The 23,925-nt window shown below is 40.7% G+C and overlaps 1 protein-coding gene across 9 annotated transcripts in view; it reads right to left on the bottom strand.

Moving 5' to 3' along the window:
- The window catches only part of EPC1 (enhancer of polycomb homolog 1), a 62,070-nt gene extending 38,372 nt beyond the window's left edge, over window positions 1–23,698 (bottom strand). For 6 of the 9 annotated variants that reach the window (XM_061997132.1, XM_061997134.1, XM_061997133.1 and 3 more), the window contains exon 1: window positions 9,121–9,575. In XM_061997132.1, the coding sequence (XP_061853116.1) occupies window positions 9,121–9,273 (153 nt within the window). In that variant the 5' untranslated portion in view covers window positions 9,274–9,575. Of the gene's footprint in view, window positions 1–9,120; window positions 9,576–22,671; window positions 22,847–23,570 lie in introns of those variants that run through there. The other 3 variants (XM_061997136.1, XM_061997137.1, XM_061997135.1) reach the window with 3 other exon arrangements.
- Between the last annotated feature and the right edge of the window lie 227 nt (window positions 23,699–23,925).

Genomic DNA, 23,925 nt, shown 5'->3' with positions numbered 1-23,925 from the left:
CATTAGTAAAAGAAAAGGAAAGCTTGCTTACTTCAGTTTTGGTAGCTGAAGTTCTTCTCCCTGATACAAACTACAAGAAAATAAAGTCTTCCCTATTGACTTGAAGTCTGTTAAGTTTTAAACTTAATGAAATACATTAGTTGCCCAAGATGCACTGGGCAGATTAAACCATTTCTATTCCTAACAATTGAACAATCTTACAGTACTTGACCTACTTTTAACACCACAGTATCTTCATCACAAAGTAGAACTTCTGCACTAATATTAACCATACACATCTCCTAACAAGCCAGAAGATAAACAACAAGACAAGAGCAAACAAGGTCATGGTGTTCAGCAAAGAACACAACAGTACAAAACCAAACACTGAGAAACAGAAGAATGCATAAATTTATGCATAAGCACCTGAAGGATCCAACAGTTTTGTAGATGTAACTCAAAAGGATTCCAGTAAATATAAGAAATACAAAAACTCTGCAAGGCTCAACTCAAGTTGGCTCTTACCTGTAAGCCTTACTGCTAAACATTCCAATAAAAGTAACCTGATCTTTTAAATTTAGCTGTGTTCTATAATATACCTAGGTTACTAAATTGTAAATACTATCAATCAAATCACAATACTGTAAAATCTTCTCTGGAAGCCATTTCCTATTTGCTGCCACCCTTTTGAGAACTCTTTTTCTTGCACTTTTTAGTAGTGAGGTAACTCAGTTACCAAAAAAGTACACAGATGTCCTGCTGAAATAATAATACAGGATTGGGAGCATAGATTTACCACATAAGTAAAAGCTGCATTTCTTAAGCAAAATTGTATAGGCACGGGAGAAATCAGGAATACAATTATATCACCAGCATTTTTCCAACCCTACGATTCTATGATTAAGAAGAACTAAACTACAGAACTGAAAAAACACAGGAGATCGCAACACTTCAAATGACATTCTTGGGAAATACCAGTAAGACATCACCAAATATCTAGACAGATTAATCTGTGGAATGATAATAGCACAGACAGAAGAATAAACACGGGTTTCCTCATCTATGCTGAGAAAGGCATTTGGGGTGAGACTTATTACAAATCAACACAGTTTACCAAGGCAAGTTGCACCCTTCTTTCCTTTCCAAAACAAGTTCTGCATCTTTAACCCACAATCGTTACACTTTCCTAACACAGCCTTGCACAAAATCCTCAAGTTTTGAAAAGGAAAATTTGGAAACAGAAACTTATGCAGAATTCAATTTCCCATGCTAATGCCTTTCTAGCAGACATACTTTGAGCTGAACATCACATCAGTGAATAATCTGAAAACTCACATTTCTTCACCAAGAGATTGGTCAAACATTGAAACAGGTTCCCTAGAGAGGCGATAGGTGCCACAAGCCTGTCAGTGTGCAAGAGGCATTTAGACAAAGCCCTTAATCACATGCTTTAACTTGGTCAGACTTTAATTGGTCAGGCAGATGGACTAGGTAATCATTGTAGATCTTTTCTAACTGAAATAGTTTTTTTCTGTCTCTTCTACGACAGCCCTTCAAATTATAACAGGCAAGGGACAGTACGATGACATGTATATATGGAGCAGCCTTTGCTGCCGATGTCTCAAGTGTGAGCTTGTAAGTCTTTCAGGCAGGCTACAAGATCTCTAATCCTATTTACAACTAGGAATGAACAGCCTTTAAGTCATGATATTGGTATAAAGTATGAATGCAAACCTATGTTGGAAAGCAATCCTTTCCAGTAATACCTCTCTGGTTAAATATGAAGGAAACAAATATTTATGGGTAGCACTTTAGGTTTAAGTGAATAGTTTCCCTCTCAAACTAACTGTGCTTGAAAAGACTGACAGATCAGGAAGTTTTCAAATGTTTATTCCATCCTCAATGTATACAATTCACCTTCACCTGTTTAACCAGAAAGATCTTCCCAAAACAAGAGTTACCTCTTGAACATACGTATAGCTGAATACACATACACTTGTGGAAGGGAGAGCAGGGTATACTAAAGGAAGTGGACATATACAGATGTAAAAGCAGTAGCCAGCTTTTTTTATATATACATTAGTCATTGATCTTTTGAGGTCCTTTCCAACCCTTGAGATTCTGTGATATATTTCTTGATATTAAAGCTAGTTTTTCCGCTTACAAGTGGAAGCTTTCTGTACAACACTTACTACCTACACCTAAGGCTAGTCAATTACAGTATTTTTTCTAGCAGAGCAGACTCTCACACAAATAGACACACATACTCTTTTAAAATGAAGATTTGAAAAAAATAACGTATTAACTTACAGGTATTTAAAGCTCATACTGATTACTCTTCATAAATTGATATTGAAATAACTGCATATACATTTCTGAAGAATGATTGTGCCATACACAACCGTATAACAAATTTAACCACAACAACAAATCTAAGGGCTTGCCACTCTGAACTCTTTTTCTACCTGAAACAAAGTGCTATACTCTGATACAAGCTCTTCTTCTTTAACCCCAAAACCCTGACAGTTGTGTTCCTTCTTGTACTATTAGGAATACTGGTAACCAAGCTATCTTTGTGAGTCATCGCCATCTCAAGTCCAAATGTAAATAAATTGAGACAAGTTTTTAATCTCTTCCAATCGTTCACCATCCTCATTGTAAATGAAAAACTAAGTAACTCTAATATTTTTTTAACTTAAGTCTGAACATGAACAATTGGTCTCACCGTAGTTAACTCTGCTATACATAAAGACACTGCTGTTGCACTTCTCTTTGTGCAATTACTAGGAAATCACAAAAAAGCATGCATACACCTAACTAATTCCTTAAGACTGGAATAGTTCTTTTAAGAGGAATTAAATTGATTTTATATACATAGAAAAGTCATCCAAACAATAAACAACATGGAAAAAGAACAACCTCCACCCACAAAACAAATACCTCAACTTGAAATCTTTCCTAAGTGAGTTTGTTAATTCATACCCTTCATCACTTCAAAACAGAACTTGGACCTCCTGGAGAAGCTCCTGACCTGTATACAGCATTGATGATCAACCAACTCTTCTTGCCATTTTCTGAAACCTTAAGTATTTTCAACATCACTTTACATCATGACATGTACATCTTCACTATTATTACCTGTTTATCTGACCCCATACACAGAACTATCATCACATTATCAAACCCCTTTCTCATTGTAGTCCTCTGCTCACAACTTCAAGTCAGTACCCAACTTCTGTGGCATAACAAGCCACTAATCATGATTCCTTAAATTTTACACAGAACTGATAGCTTCCAGGTTATCAAATCCCATAGTTGTAATCTATAGTTCTTCCTACATCAACATGTGAAGTTTTGTTGTTTCTGACTTCAATGTGGGATGCAAAATCTCATACCAGACTTAAGCATGTTCCGTTAGTCTGTATTAGAAGTCTGTGACACCACTACTCCTGATTTCAAAAGGAAAACACTATACACGTGGGTCTCATACCATAGAATTAACCACTTACTTTAGTCAGTGCATGATTGCTCACCATAGAAGCTACTTCTCATCATCATCAGCCATACTTAAAAACTTGTGTTAACATTCAGACATGTAGAATACCTTCTAACATTAAGGAAAACAGAAAGCACTGCTGTAACTGAAAGTGAAATATCCAGTAAGCTGCCACTACTACTAGTTAGGAGCTGGTCACACAAGAGGAAGAGAAAACACTTTTTACCACCTGAATATTCTGACGTAGTGTGAGTTTTCTTACACTTGAAATTTGGCTGTTTGTGATGAGCTGTTACAGTTTTTTCCTCTCAAAACTATCTGGTCTAAGGATCTCAGATCCTTTCCACACAGGTATATCTGAAGTAAGTTAATAAACTCTACACCAAACTAAAAGGTAAAACCAAGGCCATTATACAAGCTCACAGAACAATCTCTTCCAGCTCTTAACTGTTTATAGACTGTTTCTCTACAGAAAACTACAACAGGTCCTTATTTCCATGTTCCACTCGTACTAAATATGCATGCTCTTTGCGACCTAGTCTTTGAGTTAAGTGTGTTTAAATTAAGCATAAAAATCATTAGACTGGTATATAAAATCAACACCTCCTACTATGAGGAAGCAGAAAAGCTGATCAAAGGGGAATGTGACATAGATAAGCAGCAACACTTCCAGTTTGCAGGACTCCTGAATCAATTACTGACAGGTCACGCTGATGACTAATGACATTCTACCAAACAAGCTTAAAACATCCTCAAAGTCAGGGCAGGCAAGATAACTACAACCATGGATTTAAACAGATCAAAAGAATATTTTAAACGGATATTCCAACAGTTTGTACAAACACCAGTTAACAGACCACAACAGTATTTACAATTGCACATACAGACCTCATTCCACCTTCTGTGCAACCTGTTACAACGTAACCCATATACAACGGAAACCATTAAGAACTGAACATCTGTACATATTTACTTTCAGACTCAGGGTGCTTAATTTTTCTATCTGCTACTAACAACACTAACTAAAATTAGAAAGTGAGCTTGAATTTTGAACTCTGAACCTTAAGAACAGAACTCCACATATTGCATCAGTCTGGCAGAAATCTAGTAGGATGAGAAAGCTTCTACTCCAGAGGTAAGACAAGAGCAAAAATTAACTATTATCTTAGTCAGAAGACAGAGTTAAGTGCAATATAACAAAGCAACAGGACTTCTCACCACTTGACTTTCTTGTTTCAATACCAAGTACAGATATAGTAGAATTTAGAAAAGTTTACCTGATGGAAAAATGTGCATCTAACCTATAAGAAGTTAAAGATGCACAACACTAAATGGAAATGTCATACAAAAAACCTCAGTATGACCATAGTCATGTCAGCATTTACATCAGGGTAACAAACTCAAAAAACCCACACACCTCAAACCCATGATAATTTCCATACCCACAGGAGAGTTGACAACTTTGGAAACATCATCAACGTAGTAATACTTTCATACTTAGACAATTCATTTCTCTGATGTATACACTTAATTAAAAGTATCTCAGCTCCCACAGTAATCTTTGGTGAGGCATCATTTCAGCTAAGAAATTCACACTTCCTGACATTTTAAATATATCTTATAAATGTTCATTTGCGGGGCTTCAAACACACAGCTTTGGATATTTTAAAATTAAAAATCTCTTCAGAAAACCCCATTCAACAATAAATAACTGCAAGAAAAAAAATCATTGTGGAAAGTTATGTACAAAGTCTTATCTCCTTCTCCCACCCACCAATTTTCTACTTTTTTATCCAACAGAATCTAGAGGCTGGGGATGTGATTTGTGTACCAACTCCTTTCCTTTCAGAAAAATGCAGGAAAAACAGTTGTAGTTTTCCTTGGTTTGGTTGGAGGCCGTCAAATCTAGGATGCCTGTAAAGTTGTGCATGCTTGCCTTCCAAAACATAAGTTACTGAACGTGTTCAGAAGTCTGTCATATTTTTTTGAGTAAAGCATTTTATCTCAACTAAAATTACCTCCACTCTGCCTTTCTGGTTGTCTCCTTTCAGTCTAGAATCTGGATTTCCAGTTAAAGAGAAAGAAAAGCAACAGCACTCTCAAAAAATCTTGCCATAAAACAGGCTACATAAGACCTTAAAAAAACAAAACAAAACAAAAATTCCCACACTTTCATACAGGATACACAAACACAATCCATCTACTTCTTTATTCAAGCAGTTAGGAATTAAAATAGACTTGTTAGACAAATCTTCATTACTATATTATGTAACAATGGTCCGTTGTCTGCTTCTCAACACTACAGCACTAAGGATATATTTTGCTCAAAACCAGGATATTGAGATAATACAGGGGATGTTTACTGTTGCAAAACAAGTGTCATTACATTTTGAAAGTTTTTTTTTAAGAGATACATATGTCTCCTTACAGTTCTTCATTTCTTAAGATTCAGATTTGGCAACAGGCACAATGTGTTTACCCTAGAAAACTTGGGAGCTAAACCAACTGCCAGAACACAGTATCAGTTGATAAGTATCACTGTGTGTGCCAAAGGGCTTTTCACTACAGTCTTTTACCTCCAAACCAAACCACTGCCTCAAGTTATGACTTACTAAGCAGAAAGGTATATTCATTAACAGAATTAGCATCACTTTAAGGCCCTTAGTTGCCACTTCTTTTGTAAGAGTTACAACAGTACTCTTATCAACTGCACATTTAGAACTCAGATCAACTTAGTAAGATTGTTCTTCCTTCAAAACTCTCACAGAACACTGCTGCTCAACTGAAGTTTCCAGTTTTAACAATGATTTATTATTTTCCATATTTATTCTTTGTAGGAACAGGATGGGAGAAAGATAAGATGAAAGGGAAGTAAAATAGATTCCTTTCTGTGCATCAAAACACTAATTAGTCATTTAAATATCTTGTGATTTGATGCTTGAATATTAAATCTTTTTGATTGCATTTTTCCCTAGGGAAAGTTATTTAGTCAAGAGGAAAGCTCATAACTCCAAATATACCTTCATTTAAAATTACATTTATGCAAAACTCAAGGCAATATTAGAATTCTATTTATAAAAGCTATAAATGTCTTTTCACACTAGTGAAAGCTGTCCTCTCCTCCTAGGTTGTTATGGACATTTTGCCATCTCTTTGTAAAGAAATGGATAATACAAAATATGTATTATTTTCATAACTATGAGGAAAAAAATCCTCTAATTGAAGTCTTCAGCTGCCATGTAACATAAACAACTCCCAACTTTGCTAAGTCCTGCATGGGATAAAGTTTGAGAAACAGAATGTAGTAGGGTATTAAATCTGTGAGGTTTGCCCTAAGTTTAGTAAACTACCAAGTCATTGTTGTCAACACAAAAACAAAACCAAAAGGAAAGCTTTCTGAGGCTACAAGAGGGAAGGAAGGAAACTTAGCAAGTCTGCAGAAACAAGAATTAGGAAGAGTTTCCTATCAACTATTTTAAGAAAAAAATGTGTAAAAGGATTCTGGAAGACACCTGTGTTTAACAACAGCAAACATTTCTCTTGCAGGGGGGCTGGGTATGTTAGTGTGTGTACACATATTTCAAACAAATGCATGAGGAAACTGTGGAAAGTGTCTACTTACACCTAGAGCTCTGAAGTTTAACCCTCAAAGCTAGATTTAGTAAATAAAAGCATCAGGTTAACCACAGAAACCAGTCTTATAATTAACGTTTAAAAATCTCTCTCCTGCCCGTGAAAACTTTTCCTTACTTGGAACATACATCCCTGGATTAATGGAGGCTATACAGTTATTCCATGTAATTTTCTAGCTTGAAAACTTGTAACTGCCAGGCAAACAGTAAGAAAGATAGCAACCTGACATTTCTATGTAAATGCATGCATGCACACTTGTTCCCTTCAACTGAGAAATAAATCATCAAGCATGGCAGTAAAGTTTAAACTTCTAGTACCAGTGGAAAGGGTGTTCTCTCTCATATTCAGAATCTACAGGTATCAATTCACAATATATCTACTGTATCAGAAGAAATGTAGGGATCTAAGCACAGCTACCTACAACTTCAATACTGCTGCTAAACGGGTATCACATTAAAGTTTTTAGTGCCTTCAGTTCACAAAAATAAACCCTACTAAAACAAAACATGAAACAATCCCAACATCACCCCTCCCACCTTTTATGAGATGTTTAAAGCAACTTACAAGTCACATAGGACTGGGAAATATTGAATTATGTTAAAATAGTAAACAGTTACACTTGAAAATCCTCCAAGAGTAGTCACTGGAGCCAACATGCAATGAGCACCATTCTCATTCAGCCTGAATACATGTCATCAAATTTCACTGAAACAGCTAACTTACACAAATAGTGTCACAGAGTCAACTATGTTTAAAGATGTGTTTATTTAAAATTTTACAGGAGTAATTCATAGTTTGCTACATCTAGAAACACAAACAGGAACTGTACAGCCTATCATCTTCTATTTTATCACTAAATTTCAAAACCTGTTTACATAACTATTTCTACAGTTTTCTCCTATTTGCTGAGCTTAATGTACAAATCAGGGAAAGCGATTACACTAAAGGAAATAACTAAAGATTGCAAACAGTGAAAACAAACCCCAACTCCAGTGGGGGTCTTCAGTGGTAACTGCTACTTAATGTTATACCTAATCTTGGAATGCGTTGAGTGACTAGATAAAAAGTTCGAAAAGGTTCTCCACTGGGAGAGCAAAACTGAAAGTGACAGACTTTTGACCTCCAAACTCGGATTTTCTTACTCTGCGCAACATTTCAATACTGATTTTCTTGTTTCCACGTAACAAACACCGCAATTTCACTTACCCCACGCCTGTCTAAAGGCACTTCTAGGGTTTTCAAATAACACTAAACCGAAACCCTTCCACTTCCTACCTCTGGCAGCACTAAAACCCCGCTATTAGCGCCCCGGAGCGAAGCGGCGGCTGGATTAGCTCAGTGGCGGCCCCGAGCTCCCGCCGGGCTGCGGCACGCAGGCTAAGCCCGTGCAGAGCGGCGACGGCCCGAGCGCTACCGCCGTCAAGAGGCGGAACGCCGCCAAAACACGTGCGCGGATACCCTGGCAAAGACCAGAGCGCTGGAGGTGCCGGCGCAGCCCGCGCCCGGCCCGCCCGCTGCCCCGCGCTCCCCCGCCGCGCCGGACCGCGGCGGCGCGCGCGCCCGCGCCACCCGCCGCCGAGCGCCCCCTACGGCGGCGGCCGACTCGGCAGCGCCACCCCGTGGGGCTGAGAGGGCACGGCGCCGCCGCGGCCCGGCGGCTCGCCGCTGCCGCACCAGGCCCGGCCCAAGAACCAAGAGACAAAATGGCGGCAGCCCGCGGTGTCACGTGACCCCCTTTGTGCCTTTCGGGGCCCGGCGAAAGGGCCGCCAGACACCGCGGGGCGCGGGCGGAGGGGAGAGGGGGCCGTAGGAAAGCCCCGAGGGAAGGTGCGGTGAGGGGCCGCCGGGCTCGGCACCTTCTCTCCCCAGGTCCCCCCCCCTCCTCCCGGCGGGCGGGGAGAGCGGGGAGAAGATGGCGGCCATTTTGTGCTTGCGCAGAGGCGAAGGTGGGGGCCCCGGGTGCGGGGGGGATGGAGGGACCCGGCCGAGGGGGGGGGGGGGGTCTCACGTACCGACTCCTCTTCCTTCTCCATGCCCGTGGGCATCTGCGGCACGGCCCGGTTAATGGAGGCATATTCGGCCAAGTCGGGCAGGTCCTCGCAGCGGAAGACGGGCAGCGGCTTGGACGCGTCCAGCGCCCGGGCCCGGAACGACAGTTTGCTCATGTTAGGCGGCGATGGCGGCTCCGGCTGGGGAGGGGGGGGCGACAGCAAGAGCGCTCCGAGCTGAGAGCCGGACCCCGCCGAGCGCTCTCATGGAGGGACCGGGGCTCCCCCGGCGGGGCGGGGCGCACTCCGACACGGGGCCCGGCGGCGCCGGCAGGCGCGGCAGGGCTGGGCGCTGGCTTCTCTCCTCCGCCGCTCCGGCTCCGCTCAATACGCCACGGCCAACATGGCGGACATTAAACCTCGACTGGCCGCCTCTTTCAGCCAACCCCAGCGCCACAGCCATTCCCACACTGCATCGCGCAGGGGCGCGGGCACAGCGCCGCCCGGGGGAGAGCGCGCGCAGCGCGGGCACGGGAGCGCGGGCTCGGGAGCGCGGGAGAGCTCAGAGCGGCCGGGCAGCGGGCACGGGGCGCCGCCGGCGGGGCGGGAGGTGGGGGGGCTGCTGCTCCCCGCGGGCCCCTCTCCTACGGTGCGTGGGCGGGGGAGGGGGGCTTCGCCTCAGCACGCGGCCAGACCGGCTCCGCTCGCCGGCCGCTGAGCTGCACCGTGGAAGGCGCGCTCGGCTCCTGTGGGGGTAAGGAGGGTCAGCTGGCCCCCAGTCCCCCCACCCCGCGAGGGAGAAAGCTGCCCCCAGGTAAAGGGAGTGACGCCTTTCCCTGACAGCCTCCTAGCTACGGGAAAGCCGGGCAGGAGAAGGGATGAAAAGCGGGAAAGTGCCGGCCCCGGCCTCTCCGGAGCCGGCTGGGCGCCGGTCCGAAGGACAGCCTGGCTCGAACGCTAAACTTACTCCGACCCGGGCCAGCAGCGGCGGGGCGGCCGCCCGGTTCCCTTGGACGCGGCGCCCCCCAAGCAACAGCCGGAGCGGCGCCCGGCGGGAGGTTCCGGCCGCAGGGAGGCTGACGGGCCGCCCGCCGAGCGGGCAGCGCCTGTCGCCTCAGCGCCCGGGCAGAGACCCGCGGCGGGCGGCAGCGGCCCGCGGTGCCCTCGGGAGCGAGGCGGCACCTCCGGCCCCTCAGCAGCACCTGCCTCCCGGGCTCGGTCCCTCCCTGCATCGCGGAATCAAGTTCGCATTCGTGCTAAATGAAGGAGAAACACAGGCACCTCCCTGAAAACGTCAAGAACCATAAGAACCGGTCATCTCGACAACAGCATTTCCAGCCTGTTTCTCGTAGGCTTTCTGAAACTTGGTCCACTAGCGAAGTGCAGACACGTGAACTAGTTTAACCCTTGCTTGGATTTCAGTTCTCAGTTACCCGTTCAAACAAGCGTGCTCTTCGCTCCAGGCAAAGGTTAGAACTAATCTGAGCATGTCTCATTAGGTAAGTTCGTTTACATCTTAATTGATTAAATGGATGCAGTACTCTGCTATAAGCAAGGGATGGGAAGTTTAGTCTCGTTTGTCTCTGTAATGCCTCCATATGCCGTCCCAGGTCATCACAGCGCAGCCATAAACATGTCAAGAATGGTTTCTCCCAGGCCTTCGTTACAGCTGTCTAGTTCAGAAACACTTCACCAGCTTGTATATATTATGTTCTTGCATTAGGTCTTAAAGTAATTCTGTTTATTTAGTTGAATCATAAATACACCTTCCTGAAGTTATGTTTCATTTCATTTAAAAGTATGAGAAAATTTTTGTTTGTTTCAATTTAAGCATCCCTCCACTTTTAAAGCAAAATATTTCAGTTTTGTGCTGTTACATGAAAATTGGTAGACAGAACTTCTTTTCTTATCACATTAGATCTGGGAAATAAATGTAACAAAGCCTTGGTTTGATTAGAAAATTTTTAAATCTGCAAAAGTAATTTAATCATATCACTTTTTAATAGAAATACCACCATCCTCAACCATAAAAACTCCTAGCCACTGTATGAAATATTGCTAAATGCCGTTGTAACAGCAGTTTCAAGCCAACTATTTGCATGTCTGACTTCCCCACAGATCTCCCTAACTGTTTCACCTGCAAATCAGCTTCACAACCTTTATGGGTCGGTAAATTCTCTCTTGTATTGCAAAGGGGTAATGTAGTGGAAGACAGCTGCTAGGGAGAATGAGACTTTTTAAAGGGAGGGATGTTGGGGTTTGTGGGGAGTTAATTTATTTGTTATTTCATGAACTAAGGAATATTGTAATATTCATTTGTATGCCAGTAATTCCATCAGAACTAAATGTTAAAAAACATATGTTGCTTTTTAATGCTATTTTTAAAGATTAAAGCACACACTAACTAGAAATAGTAATCCTAAAATACATTGCACATAAAACATCTACAGAGCTTTCCACAAATACCGAATAATTTAGTTTATCCAACTAGCAGACAGGTAAGAGGAGAAAGAAAACAATGGATGGCAATATGCTACCATAAATTGGTTTTGACCTAAAACACTAAATGAAAATGAAACATCTGGCAGCTAAGTAAAAAATAAATCCATTAAATATAACTCTCCACTTCCACTGATGAAATAAAACCAATACGTAACAAGAAGCGAGTTACAGAAAACATGCCGAACTATAAAGAAATAATATTCAAGTTTAAACTTATCCTTAATTGACCTTTGCATTTCTAACCCTACCACAGGCTTGAGAAAAGTGCAGAACAAGCAGAATGGACAAATAACACTTAGATACAAACAGGACAGTAAGCATTAAGAGGTTTGGCTTGAAACTCTTGGACACTTCAGCTTTTAATGTTTTGCCAATAAAATAGATTGTGCTTATTTTGTAGCAGAAGTTGATTAGTCCTCAAAATTACCTAAATTAATTTGCAGACAAGATGAAAAGTGTGATATTTTAAAACAATGCGATATTAACGTTCTGTTCTGTAAAGGTGATTACAGGAAACAGTACAGAAAATAGAGTGATGTTTCCATTTTGCCTTCCTTTCTGTTAGGATATGCAGATATTTTCTAGGTTTTGCCATTTTGTAGCGTTATGGACATGGGTGCTGCACTATGACAACAGTGAATGTACAATTGGTATATTTTGCATAATGACCAAAACACTCTGCCAGCTCTCAGTAATTACAAAGATCAATAAGTGTAAGATTGTTTATTTTACCAAAGTACTATGGGACTATTTTAAAAACTGAAATTTAATGAACTGTAAAGCAACTAAAATATAATGAATACATCATTTTAAACTCCTGGGGTTTTTTTTTGTACAAGCTGCTGTAATTAGATCTTTAACACTGGTGGCATTTCTTTAAAGTTCCATCTTTTATGATCTCAAAATACTCAAAAGAACAAGCTTTACTGAAATGAAAGAACTTTGTACATCAGTTATGTAGGTGGTAAATATAAACCACTTCAATATACATTCAAAAGTACTATATTCAGACTGAGCATTAAGGGTGAAGATCAAACAACTTGATCCATTGAGCTACAGGGTGTCGAGTGATTGCATCTAATTCAGGTCTGTGAAGCTGTCCTGCTTTCGACTGGGGTAGAGATAATCATCTTCCTAGTAACTGGTACAGTGCTGTGTTTTGGATTTAGTGTGAGAATAATGTCAGTAACAGACCAATGTTTAAGTTGTTGCTAAGTAGCACTTATCCTGAGTTAAAGACTTTTCAGTTTGCCGAGCCCTGCCACTGAGGAGCACAAGAAGCTGAGAGGGAGCACAGCCAGGACAGCTAGCCGAAGGGCTATTCCATACCTTTAGAACATTCATTCCCAGTTCAGAAGCTGGGGGCAGTTGGCCAGGAGGGGCTGATCGTTGCTCAGGGATTGGCTGTGCATTGGTTAATGGGTGGTGAGCAACTGCATTGTTTATCACTTGCCTTTTCTTGGGTTTTGTTTCTCTCATGTTTCATTACACTCTTTTTCATTACAACTTTTCTTAAATATTTTATTGTTAAAGATTGTTTTAAAATTTTAGTCATTTAAATGTACTTATCTCAACCCACAAGTTCTTTTTTTCCTGATTCTCCCCCCCCATCCCACTGGAAGGAGGAGGAATGAGGCAGTGGCTGTGTGGTGCTTAGTGCTGACTGGGCATGACCATGACACAAGCCCCAAAACTTACCTTGCTATTTTAGTTTGTGAGTTCTATGCACTGTTTGACAATTTTTTACAATTTTTCATATTTATTTAATTTTGTGTCTTGAAACCTCTCTGAGTTTAAGACTGACTTTCAGTAGTTTCTTTAAGCATGAGATGTGGTCTGAACAGAGGTTTAGTACTGTTGCGCATTCTAGTGGTTCTAGTTACAAAACAGCTATGCATAAAGGGCATAATGAATCAAACTGTGTGTCATTTTTGGTGCTTCTGGAATCAAGAAACTATGTATTTTAAGGATATAACATTCTAGTGAGCAGGTTGGGGCATCACTTTTCTGTTGTATTCAGTGACAGGAAAAGGAGTAAACTATTTTACTGTTCAGGTGAGGGAGCCCTGGCACAGGCTCCCCAGGGAGGGTGTGGAGGCTCCTTTTCAGGAGGTTTTTCACAACCCACCTGGATGCATTCCTGAGTGACCTGATCTAGGTGGATCTGCTTTGGCAGAGGAGTTGGACTAGATTATCTCTAGAGGTCCCTTCCAACCCCTACCATTCTGTGATTCAACTTCTAAAAAGCCTTTTAAAAATACTTAATATTTTATATTAAGAGTTTATCTCCTATTAAGTACATTATACAGTGGCAAGTATAAAATAAAGGAGGTAAAGGTTGAAATAAAATACAATACATGGGCTAATATTGCATATATGAGTTTCCTATTGTTCTGCTTTTAAGGAAAGCTTGTTTAATTGGGAAAGTAAATGTACATAGCAATACATAGTATTAAAGAGTGAACATGTGATGTTATTCTGCTCTCCAGCCTCACTGGAAGAAGAGGTTTTGCTTGATTTTGTGGAATTTCTTTAAGCTTTCTTCCCCTCAGCCCCAATAATGATACAGTGAAATCCAGAGTCAAACTGGGATTAAAAAGGAACTTCATTTGCCTCCTTACGTAGTTTAATTTTCTCTAGCCATACCTTTTTTTGTACCTCCTTATTGTAGCAGATAATAATTAAAAGCAGAACATCTTAAAGATAAATTATTTCTCATTTGCCAAGGATTTTAAAATATTTCTTAGAGAAGATGAGAGAGTATTTTCATAAACTGAAGAATATGCTGAGTATGTTAAACTAGGCACTAACTTGCAAGCCCATAAATATTTGCAATGTTTCATTTTTGTCACTCTGGAACACTCAGTAATTATTTATTTATATAGCAATTTTGTTGACTGTTTTTTTGCATTTTATCTCCATAAATGCTGACTACTCCGAACTGAACAAAAGTGTCACTAGTCTTTTTCCACTTTCAATAATCATGTATGAAGAAACAACACATTATGAAGTTGCCATACTTGGGTTTCTTTCCTGAATTACTTACTCTTAGAGGTATTTGGAAATATATAGGTGGCTCTTTTGTCCTATGGTAAGCTATTATGGATTCTGTAGATATATTCCTGTTTTATATTTGCCAGCAATGCTTCTGTTCAAATTTGCTTCTCAGCTATTTTTTTTTTTGTTTATAACACTACAGATACCTATATTCTTTTAAATCATCTCAGTAGCTACCTGGAGTTTGGATTAAAATGTAGGCAAATACGACACTAGAAGTTCTTCAATATGTTATACAATGTCACATTACGGTAGTAAAGGAGATACATATAAAAATTATCTTAACGGCATGAAGATTTCAACCATAAATTATGTAATTTATAGTGAGTTTCACATTATTTGCTGGTGTCAACTGTCTGTTTTAAAAGAGGTAATGGAACTGTTAACATACTTAAAGTGTTCAGACACCATACTGCCAAAGTGGTCTAGAACACCTTTTGGTGATAGAACACCTTTGTGGGATAGAAAGCTTTGTGGTATAGCTTTGTGGTATAGCTTGTGGTGTAGATAGTTTTGTGATCTTTTTGAAAGACAATTTAGAGTTTCATAACTTTGGCATCTCAAAGAATGGTACGATATAAACACTGAGTTATTTTAGGTGTTCAGGATTTAGATGCAATAGATACAAAGCTTGTTTGAAGCTCTTTCTGAAGCATAATTTGAAGTAGTTGACCAAGTAAATCGCTTCCTTCAGTTCTTGTCTCAATGAGGGGAAAGTAACTTGTCTTTTATATTTACATACAATTTTTGTTTCTGTAGCAAACTGGTAGCTACATGTATTACACGGCCAGATCTTTTAGTTACCTTTTATTTTTTGTAAGTACATCCAATTTACACTGAAGAATACCAAGTAGAGACGAGACAGGATAATACTGCATCTCCTATTTCTGTAACCATTCAACAGAACATAAAAACCCATAATCCTTTAGGTGCTAAAGCTGCCTAAAAAACACTTTTGAGCTTCTTTGAGAAGTTCTGTCATTTCTCAGTTTCTCCTTATGAGACTTGGTGTTGTCTTTATTAACAATATTGGTTTAAAGTATGCAGCCCAGTATCAGACTTATGGGTTGATGTCTAATCTATAATGTGAAATGATTTAAATTGCAGTTCCAGAGTCAGAATGAAAGTGGTATATCTACTGATATCAGGAAAACACTGATTTATGTCTAGGTGGGAATTAGCTAGCTTTCAGACATCTTTTGGTGCAGGAAAGTATACTTGCATCTTGGAATAAATAGGCATTTCCTAAAGCATATGTTAAGAGTGGAGGTGAGGGCTAGTCAACCTTTTTTTTTTAATGTTAGCGGGATCTATCTACACATGTACAGCATGCCTAAACCATCTTGAATTCCACATCAAATTACCAGAATTGTCATTAAATACCTAGTGTAGTCTATACCATCATTACTTAAGACAAGGGGAAAAAAAACCCCACAAATAACTCAGCTTTTGGATTTCAAAAGTCTGACAATATTAGTTTCCAAGAACACAAAAATTCTTTCAACTTCAGATTTAGATTCCTTTATAGTACACACTGTAGTTTGATTTATACTTCTAAATTAGGCATGATAGAATGTTATAAATATACAGTTTCTCTTCTGGGATACCAACTAGGCATGATGATATTTATAACTGAACAATTATATACACACTTTAGAAAATCAAAATTAATAATTCTGTGTTAGTGAAACAAGCTAATGAACTAAATTTGAATATATATATCCAGTAAAAGAGGCTAGATCTGAATCAAAACTGATCTGCTAAGACTGCTGTGATAGACTTGTATCTATTTATTTGTTTTAGTGGTAGCACCAGAAGCATAAAAATGGAAAACTCTGATAGGGTTCACTTGAAGAAAATACATTTTCAGTTGTTTTTCTTTATTTAGAGAATGCAAAAATCTTTTGGGTGTTAGGAAGATGCTGAGAGGGAAAGTGGCTTTGTTTAGATAAAGTTGCCCTGAGAAGAACGGTAGAGAAATCATATTAGATTATTTTCTCTTTATCACTAATGTAGGTGGGCTTAGAAAACCCAAGCTAACGTGGTATGGTTGGTAGTTTCTCCTCCTCCCTGGCAGTGAAATGCCCAAGTCTACTGAAAGGGCAACCTGAGAAACACAACCAAGTGGAAACTAGTTTTCTCAAATCATTTAGAGTAGAAGCAGTTAAGGCTTTAACCTCCTCCCACCTCTTCAACACAGACAGTCCCTTCTCATTCTCATATTAAATAATGTGTTACTTTTAAAGTTGTTTGACACTGTTGATCTGTCCAAGAGAAGACAACAAACCAATGTCATTAACATAGGAGCCTGTGCACAAGCCAAGTACTGGTCACAAGTGCCCAGCCTGCTAAACTTCATCAGATTTGTAAGCAGCTCAAGAAGGGTGTTAGCATGAAAGGATATGGCCTAATTAAAATAACTTTAAGGAATTAAATCAGGGGAGAATGTAGAAGATAGGAAGGAAAATAGTCTCTCATGTTAAAGTAGCTCATCTGAAAGTCTGCTTGACTAGAGCACTCAAGTCCCACAGATTCCTGTGATATCCAATTTTTAGCTTGGAAATTGATTCAGAGATGACAAAAGAAATCAGCATAGTTCATCATGGAATCATCATTCATTATGTGATTATAAATGGATACAGTATCATGGTATGTTTTTTCCCCTGTTACCCAGCATGGCTTCTCCTTAAAAGATGCTGATTGAGGCACTTTTTTTGACTTGTGAATACACAATCACATTGTCTGAAGGCACCAAGTTATTCTCCTATATGGATACCTTTAAGACCATCAGAAATAACATAACTGCTCCACATTATAACGTTTGATATTAAATTTTAGATTTTCTTAAGAAAAATCTCTCTGCACCAATTCATCCAGGTAGCACACCGTGTCTATAAAAAGGATCCTTTGAATAAATTATCTTTTTACTCATCAGGTTATAGCAGCACTGGGATTCCTGGGAAACAGATATAGGAGCTAATTGTAATGCTTAAAGGCCCATGTCCGAGTCACTTGATTTTTAGCCTTGAGCAGTCATGGAAAACTCTTTTATTTGTATTAATGAATATTCACACACCTGTGAGGCCAGGGAGGTCTTGCTTCCATTTAGCAAGGTTCTTAAAAGCTCTGAGGAGGAGAGGGGATTAAGAGCTAACTTTTCATCCCCTAAATCACACACAAGTCAGTATAAGCAAACACTGGGGCCTGGGATTAAGTGAGGACATTCGTATCTGAGCTAGCCATACTAGCCAGATGGAGATCTGATCAGGATACTCAGTGAAGTTTAAGATATGGTTCATAACACAGAAGAAAACTAAAGTTGGGGCACGTGTTGTTTGCTTTTTAAAAATGTGATTTACTTGACTTGTTTCTTTTCAATGTCCCGGATTACAGATTTAACAATACCCATCTAAAGTCAGGGGAAGGAAGTTCTACATTACATATTTATGATCCAATGACTCCAGTTTATTCAAAAGCACAGCTTACTGTTAATCCGCTAGGGCACGAGTTAACATCACCTTAGAGACTTGTTACCTAGATATCTAACCATACACTTGTAAGCACAGGTCCCAGAGAAAAAATAAAATGGAACCTGACAAACAGAGGACTCCTATGGGAGGAGTAAGTCCTTGCTGCTGCTTGCTGTTCCTGAGGATTCCTGCATTTTACATTTAAACATTTTTAAATCCATGAAGCAGTTCTGGAAGCAAAACTGAGATCCAACCCTCTTCCTCTGGGAATCCCAGTGCTCAGCATATTGTAAAACCTAACACCTTGTTTTCCCTTTTCCTAAGCAAAAGTGATCCAGATTGTCAGATGTAGAGTCAGCATCTCACCACTTGAAACCCTTTGCTCCAGGTTTGAATTTGCACAGACTACAGAATACCTGACATTTATTGCTCATGCGATTTCTACTGGTGCTCAAACCAATAGACACTGGCATCTGTAATTCTTGTGTTCTGCTGTATGCTACTGTGTGCCTATGAGCAGCTTCCCATTTACCATGCAAGACCTCCATAATAGCATCTCAACTCCCTGCACAACTAGTGACGACTAGTTCCCATCTTTTTTCTCATGTTTATATGGAAAAATAAGCAGGAATAATAGTTTTTAGCAAAGGTACTTGCTTTTTAAGTACTGGAGTAGCTACTTTAAGGGTCAAATTCTGACCATCAATTTTAAGGCTCTAGATGTTATCAGCAGGGAATTTATGAACAAAACGTCCTATTAAGGAGATCTGTACTATTGGTATAACATTGCTCCTAGGGCCAAAGGACAGTCCAGTTGTAACATGATATACTGGGAACATGACTTAGCTAAGAATCTAAAGCAGCCCATGAGAGCTGAAGACACTTGTATGTGCATCCAAGGCATACTTTGTTGCTCACAATAGCAAGATGGAGAAATTCTGTTTCAAAGCACTCTTTGCCCTCCTTCCCCTGTATGTTTACTAAAGCACTTAAAATCTAGGATTGTCTCAAGGATTTGGACCTCTTCACTACAACATGAATTAACTTTTTGAGATATTTGATAAAAGAAGAAAAATGAAGAATGCCAAGAGGTGGATGTGCTAGCCATAGCAGTTTCCCCACAGAACACTTTGGTCAGTTGGGGTGAGTTAAGATATTGGAAAAGGTTATTTGGTTTTCAGTGGGATGCTATACTTCAAATAGTTTTAAGCCAAGAGCACCAAACGTCTTCAAAAGGTATATGGGCTCAATATTGTATAGAGTTTGTAGGTAAAAAGGAAACTGTTAGGAGAAAAAAGTATTAATTTTGCCATCTTAGAAAGGTAGGGCTTTATTTGGGATACAATAAAGGCACTTGCCAAGAAAAAATAAAAAGAAAAACCAGTGTTTTCCTGCTTCAGTCTGTGGTATTCCACAGACAGGCATTTCAGAAGGAGCAGGGCAGGGAAAACACACAATCAAGACAGAGCCACCCCTTGGTAATGACTCTTCCCAGCATTACTGCACAAGATGCAGGAGATAAATTAGTTGCTCTTTAGCTTGGAAAGGATGCTAAATCTTAATCAATTCTTATTCCTTATTGGCAACACATCTGCTGGGAACTATTTCTTGTTCAACAATGGTTCAAAAAAGCAGCAGGAAAGATGTGAGAGCATTGCAAAATATCAGCACTTCACTCTCTCACCTTATGACATCTTAGTGGGAGTGAGAACAGACTCTACTCAGATACAGCATCAAAGTTGGAAAACAATAACTGATGTTAAAGAGTAGTCTCAACCGAATGGGAGAAAGAAGAGCAAGCGTGACGTTTCTATTCAGCATTCATATTCTTGCTGACTTCACTGAACTAGAAGCTGCCTCTGAGCAGTAAGATCACTAGCAATCACTTCACTCATGGCCTGCATGCATAGGCTGCAGTCAGAAGAAATCATCTCTTTCATGGTCCAAGATGACAAGAGGAGCAGAAGCATGAAATTCCCTTCAGTAGTTTATCATTTGCTCAGTACTGGTGTCTATGGATGAAAAAACTGAACATTAGTCTATATGATGTAAAGAAGAAAATGAAAGTTGCATCAGAATTACTCATGTAAATAACTTAGTGCTTTTTTAAGATCTATAATTATCACACTAGGTTCAACAACAATTGGTTCTACTTCAATTGGCATAACCCAAAGTGCCAACCATGTGGCCTAGTGATCGTCTCAGAAGTGGAAGATGTCCAAAATCCACAGTTTCAAAGAGGGTTCATATCTTGATACTCGTCCTCAAGATGTAAGGGTTGTACCAGGACACTGAAGATGTAATGGCCATATCACACTGTCATAGGCCAACAGGACTTTATGCTCCAGCCAAGACTTCATGAAAACAGATCTTGTCAGACAGAGGAGAAATGATACAAGCTGACTGCTCTCTTGGATATAAATGTTTCTTACAGGAAGGTTAGTACCTATATTTGCCTCAGATAGAAGTAAATTTTACCTTCCAGAGAGACAGAGGGAGACCACTGCAGAGATCTATTCTACTATCTAGATCTACTGTCTACTATCTACTCTAACTTAATGAGCAAACTTTCTTTAAAAACAAAACCTAAATGTATTTTTAAAGATTCAAATGCTCCTGAGAAGTTCAGAAACTATTTCCAACTGTCCAGTATTTGTCAAACGTATTCCTTGAAAATAATGAAGATGTTGAAATATAAAATAAATGCAAAGGTGTCTAAAACTGTCAGCTTCTCATCACTCCAAAATAATGGGCACAATGATTCCTTAAAAATGTATTAAATGTCATGTTACATTTATTCTTGAACCTGTTGAGTTTTCTAATATATGCTCTGATCATAGGCTTGACTATGTCTTCCCACATCTTAGAACATTAATCACTTCTGTTTTCTTAAACACCTAATATGGATGTTAGCAGAAAGCCTTCTAACACATTTGCTCTTAGAACCGAGGTGATCTGTAGGTTGTAACAAAAGAAGACAACACACATTAATATATATCTATTTATCGATACATATAAAACGCATGCTCCACTTGGCAACAGGAAAGAAAAAACCCACCCACCTCAGGTGAATCCTGTTACAGTCTGAAGGTTATCCCTTCTTTACAATCCCATCTTCATACACAATTGAAACTCTTACAGATCTCAACGAGAAATTTGCATGTGCAAACACACGAACAGGAGAGACCTTATGGTTTAATAACCAGCGGTGAAAATAACCTTTAACTTCACAGCAAGCAAACAATGGACTAGTTGCACAACAAATGTGTACCAAAGCCTTCCATATTGTATGCAAAAATCATTTAAAACCCTTTCAGCTGCAGCTACTGTGAAATCATTATGGGGGTGAGGCCACAAATCTCACTACCGAAGAAAACTGGTCTGTAGGTGCAGGATGGGAAAAAAAACCCTAAAATTCTGCTTCGTTACACAAACCAGAGAAAAGAGTGAGGTCATGCCTGTTCCGGGCCATAGTTATGCACACTGCAATTTTTCAGAGATACAATTTAATCATTTTTCTACCTAATCTGCGGTTACTTTTGATACAGAGAACAGGAAAAGATACAATAGATCAAACTGTGCCCCACCTTTCTCTTCGCCCCCCCGCCCCCCGGCGGCCCCCTCCCCCTTTGGAGCCAGGGACACAAATTGTTCCGCGCGCCACAGCGCCACCAGCACAAACCAACGCAAAACAAAAAAGATCTCCCACCGTGTGAAGGAAAATATAAAATAATGCGCCTAGAAAAATGCCAAAAATTACAAAACGTCTCCCAAATGTACCCTCTTGGAGAAAAAAAGAAGAAACAAACCAACCACCCCTCTCCCCCCTCGAAAAAAACCCCAACCCAAGATATCTAAATGGAGTGCGGTGAAATAAGAACCTTTATATAACTAAGGCTTTAAGCTAATTGCCACAAGAGCGCTAATTTGTAAATAAAAAGGTCACTGTTAGTAAGAGACATAATATAAACCCTCTTATGTCAATCTCCACCTTCACCATACCAAGGGCAGTTTTCCCCCATACTTTAGACCAAAGTAATCCATCAAGAGCCATCACAAATGGCATTGTAAACTCTTTTAGCTACGACTAGACCATATAAGAGTCACATAATATGCTTCTTTTTATACTAGAGCTGTATTATATTTATAAAGACAGTCACATATTTGGTCCTCGATGCGTTTATTACTCGGTAAAGAAACCCCCCAAAACAAAAAGCCAGAACCAACAACAAAAAAAAATCAAAAAAACAAAAAAAAACACCAAAAAACCAAGTCCATCTGGAAAATATCTGAGTGCTTATGCTCTTAAATTGAACTTAAAATGCTGTTAAGCTTCGCCTGTATAAAATTTTAAAGAGGAAACAAAACTGACTTCAGTAATTGTGGATATTAAGGAGACGTCGTTGGGTGGGATACACATGAGATCAAAGCTAAGAAAAATACAAGATTACGTTTTGTTCATCAGCACAACGAAAACCCTCTACAGCACTAATACACGCCAAAAAACCGCAGCAACGCATATTTTTGGTCAAAACCACAAACTTACCTTCGGAGAAGGCAGTCCTTGCAAAACGGCTGTAACAATATGGACTGCATACTCGCTCTCCTACAACCAGCCACCTCCATGCTGCAAAGGGTTCCCCGAACATCCTTAAAATATTTCGCAAATGCAAAAAGTGAGACTTTTCTCGTTGTTGTGGGGGTTTTAGAGGTTTGGGGTGGGTTTTTTTCCCCTCTCTCTCCTTTTTCCTCCCCCCGCCTCCCCGTCAGCCCCGCCAGGATCGCCGGGTGAAGAAGGAGGCGGCTTCCCCGAGGGTCTGCGGGCGCTGCCGGCGGCGACCGGGAGCCGGGGCGGGCGAGCCAGGCGCCGCCGGGGTCACAACTTTGCCGGGGCCGGCGGCGGCTCGATGGGCTCCGCGGGCAGCGGCCCCGTCGCCCCCGCCCCCCCCCCATCCCCCCCCGCCCCGCTCCCCCACGCCGCCGCTACCGCCGCCTGGAAAAATGCAGTGTGCCATTTTACACCCGCCTTTGAAACACCCAGGACCAAAGTCTAGCACTGGTTTTCGGTGACACTGCAAAACTACGGCTCGCTCCACGCAACCCCCCTGGCTTCATCCCTCCCTTCAATGAGAGCAGCCGCCTCGAAGAATTAGGAGAGAGAGCTGGAGAAAATAATTCCGAGACTTTGCCGTTCTCCCTCCTTTCCCCCGCCCCAGCCCCCACTCCTGCCCCCGAAGCAAGTTTCTGGCGATAAGCGCATCCCTTGGCTTTTCCCCGCGGCACCGGGCGACCCCCCCGCCAGCACCCCCGCGCCGCTGGAGTTGGGCAACCTCGCAGCATCCGAAAAAGCCAGTCATGCCTGAAACAAAATCCACGATTCCTGGAAAGTGGGGAGGCTTGAATCCCAACAAAATACTCAATTTACTTACGAATAGAAATACCTACCTTACGAAAGAACTAAATTAACACTAAATTCAACAGATACATCCGTTACGGCAGGAATAGTTTTTCCATAAATACTGTTTTAAAAACCCCTCCTTATACTGACTGACAGAATTCTACCATGCTGCCCACAAACAAAATGGCTGTGGCACCGAGTTTTTTGGTTCCTCCCACTGTGCCTCCCCCTGGCCTCCAGGAAGTGGTAGAAATCCAAAATAAAATCCGCACGAAAAGTACAATGCATCGTCTGAACTCCGTACGGCACCGCCAGCCATCACGGGCACTCGGGCAGATTTACCAACCTCCTACTTTCTCGAGGATTTTTATTGTTTTTAAAAAGGGCATCAATCACTGGGAA

This window comes from Colius striatus, chromosome 5 (assembly GCF_028858725.1).
Source record: "Colius striatus isolate bColStr4 chromosome 5, bColStr4.1.hap1, whole genome shotgun sequence".
NCBI lineage: Eukaryota > Metazoa > Chordata > Aves > Coliiformes > Coliidae > Colius > Colius striatus.
Note: the sequence above shows the minus strand (reverse complement) of the source record. Positions and strands in the feature narration are given on the sequence as shown.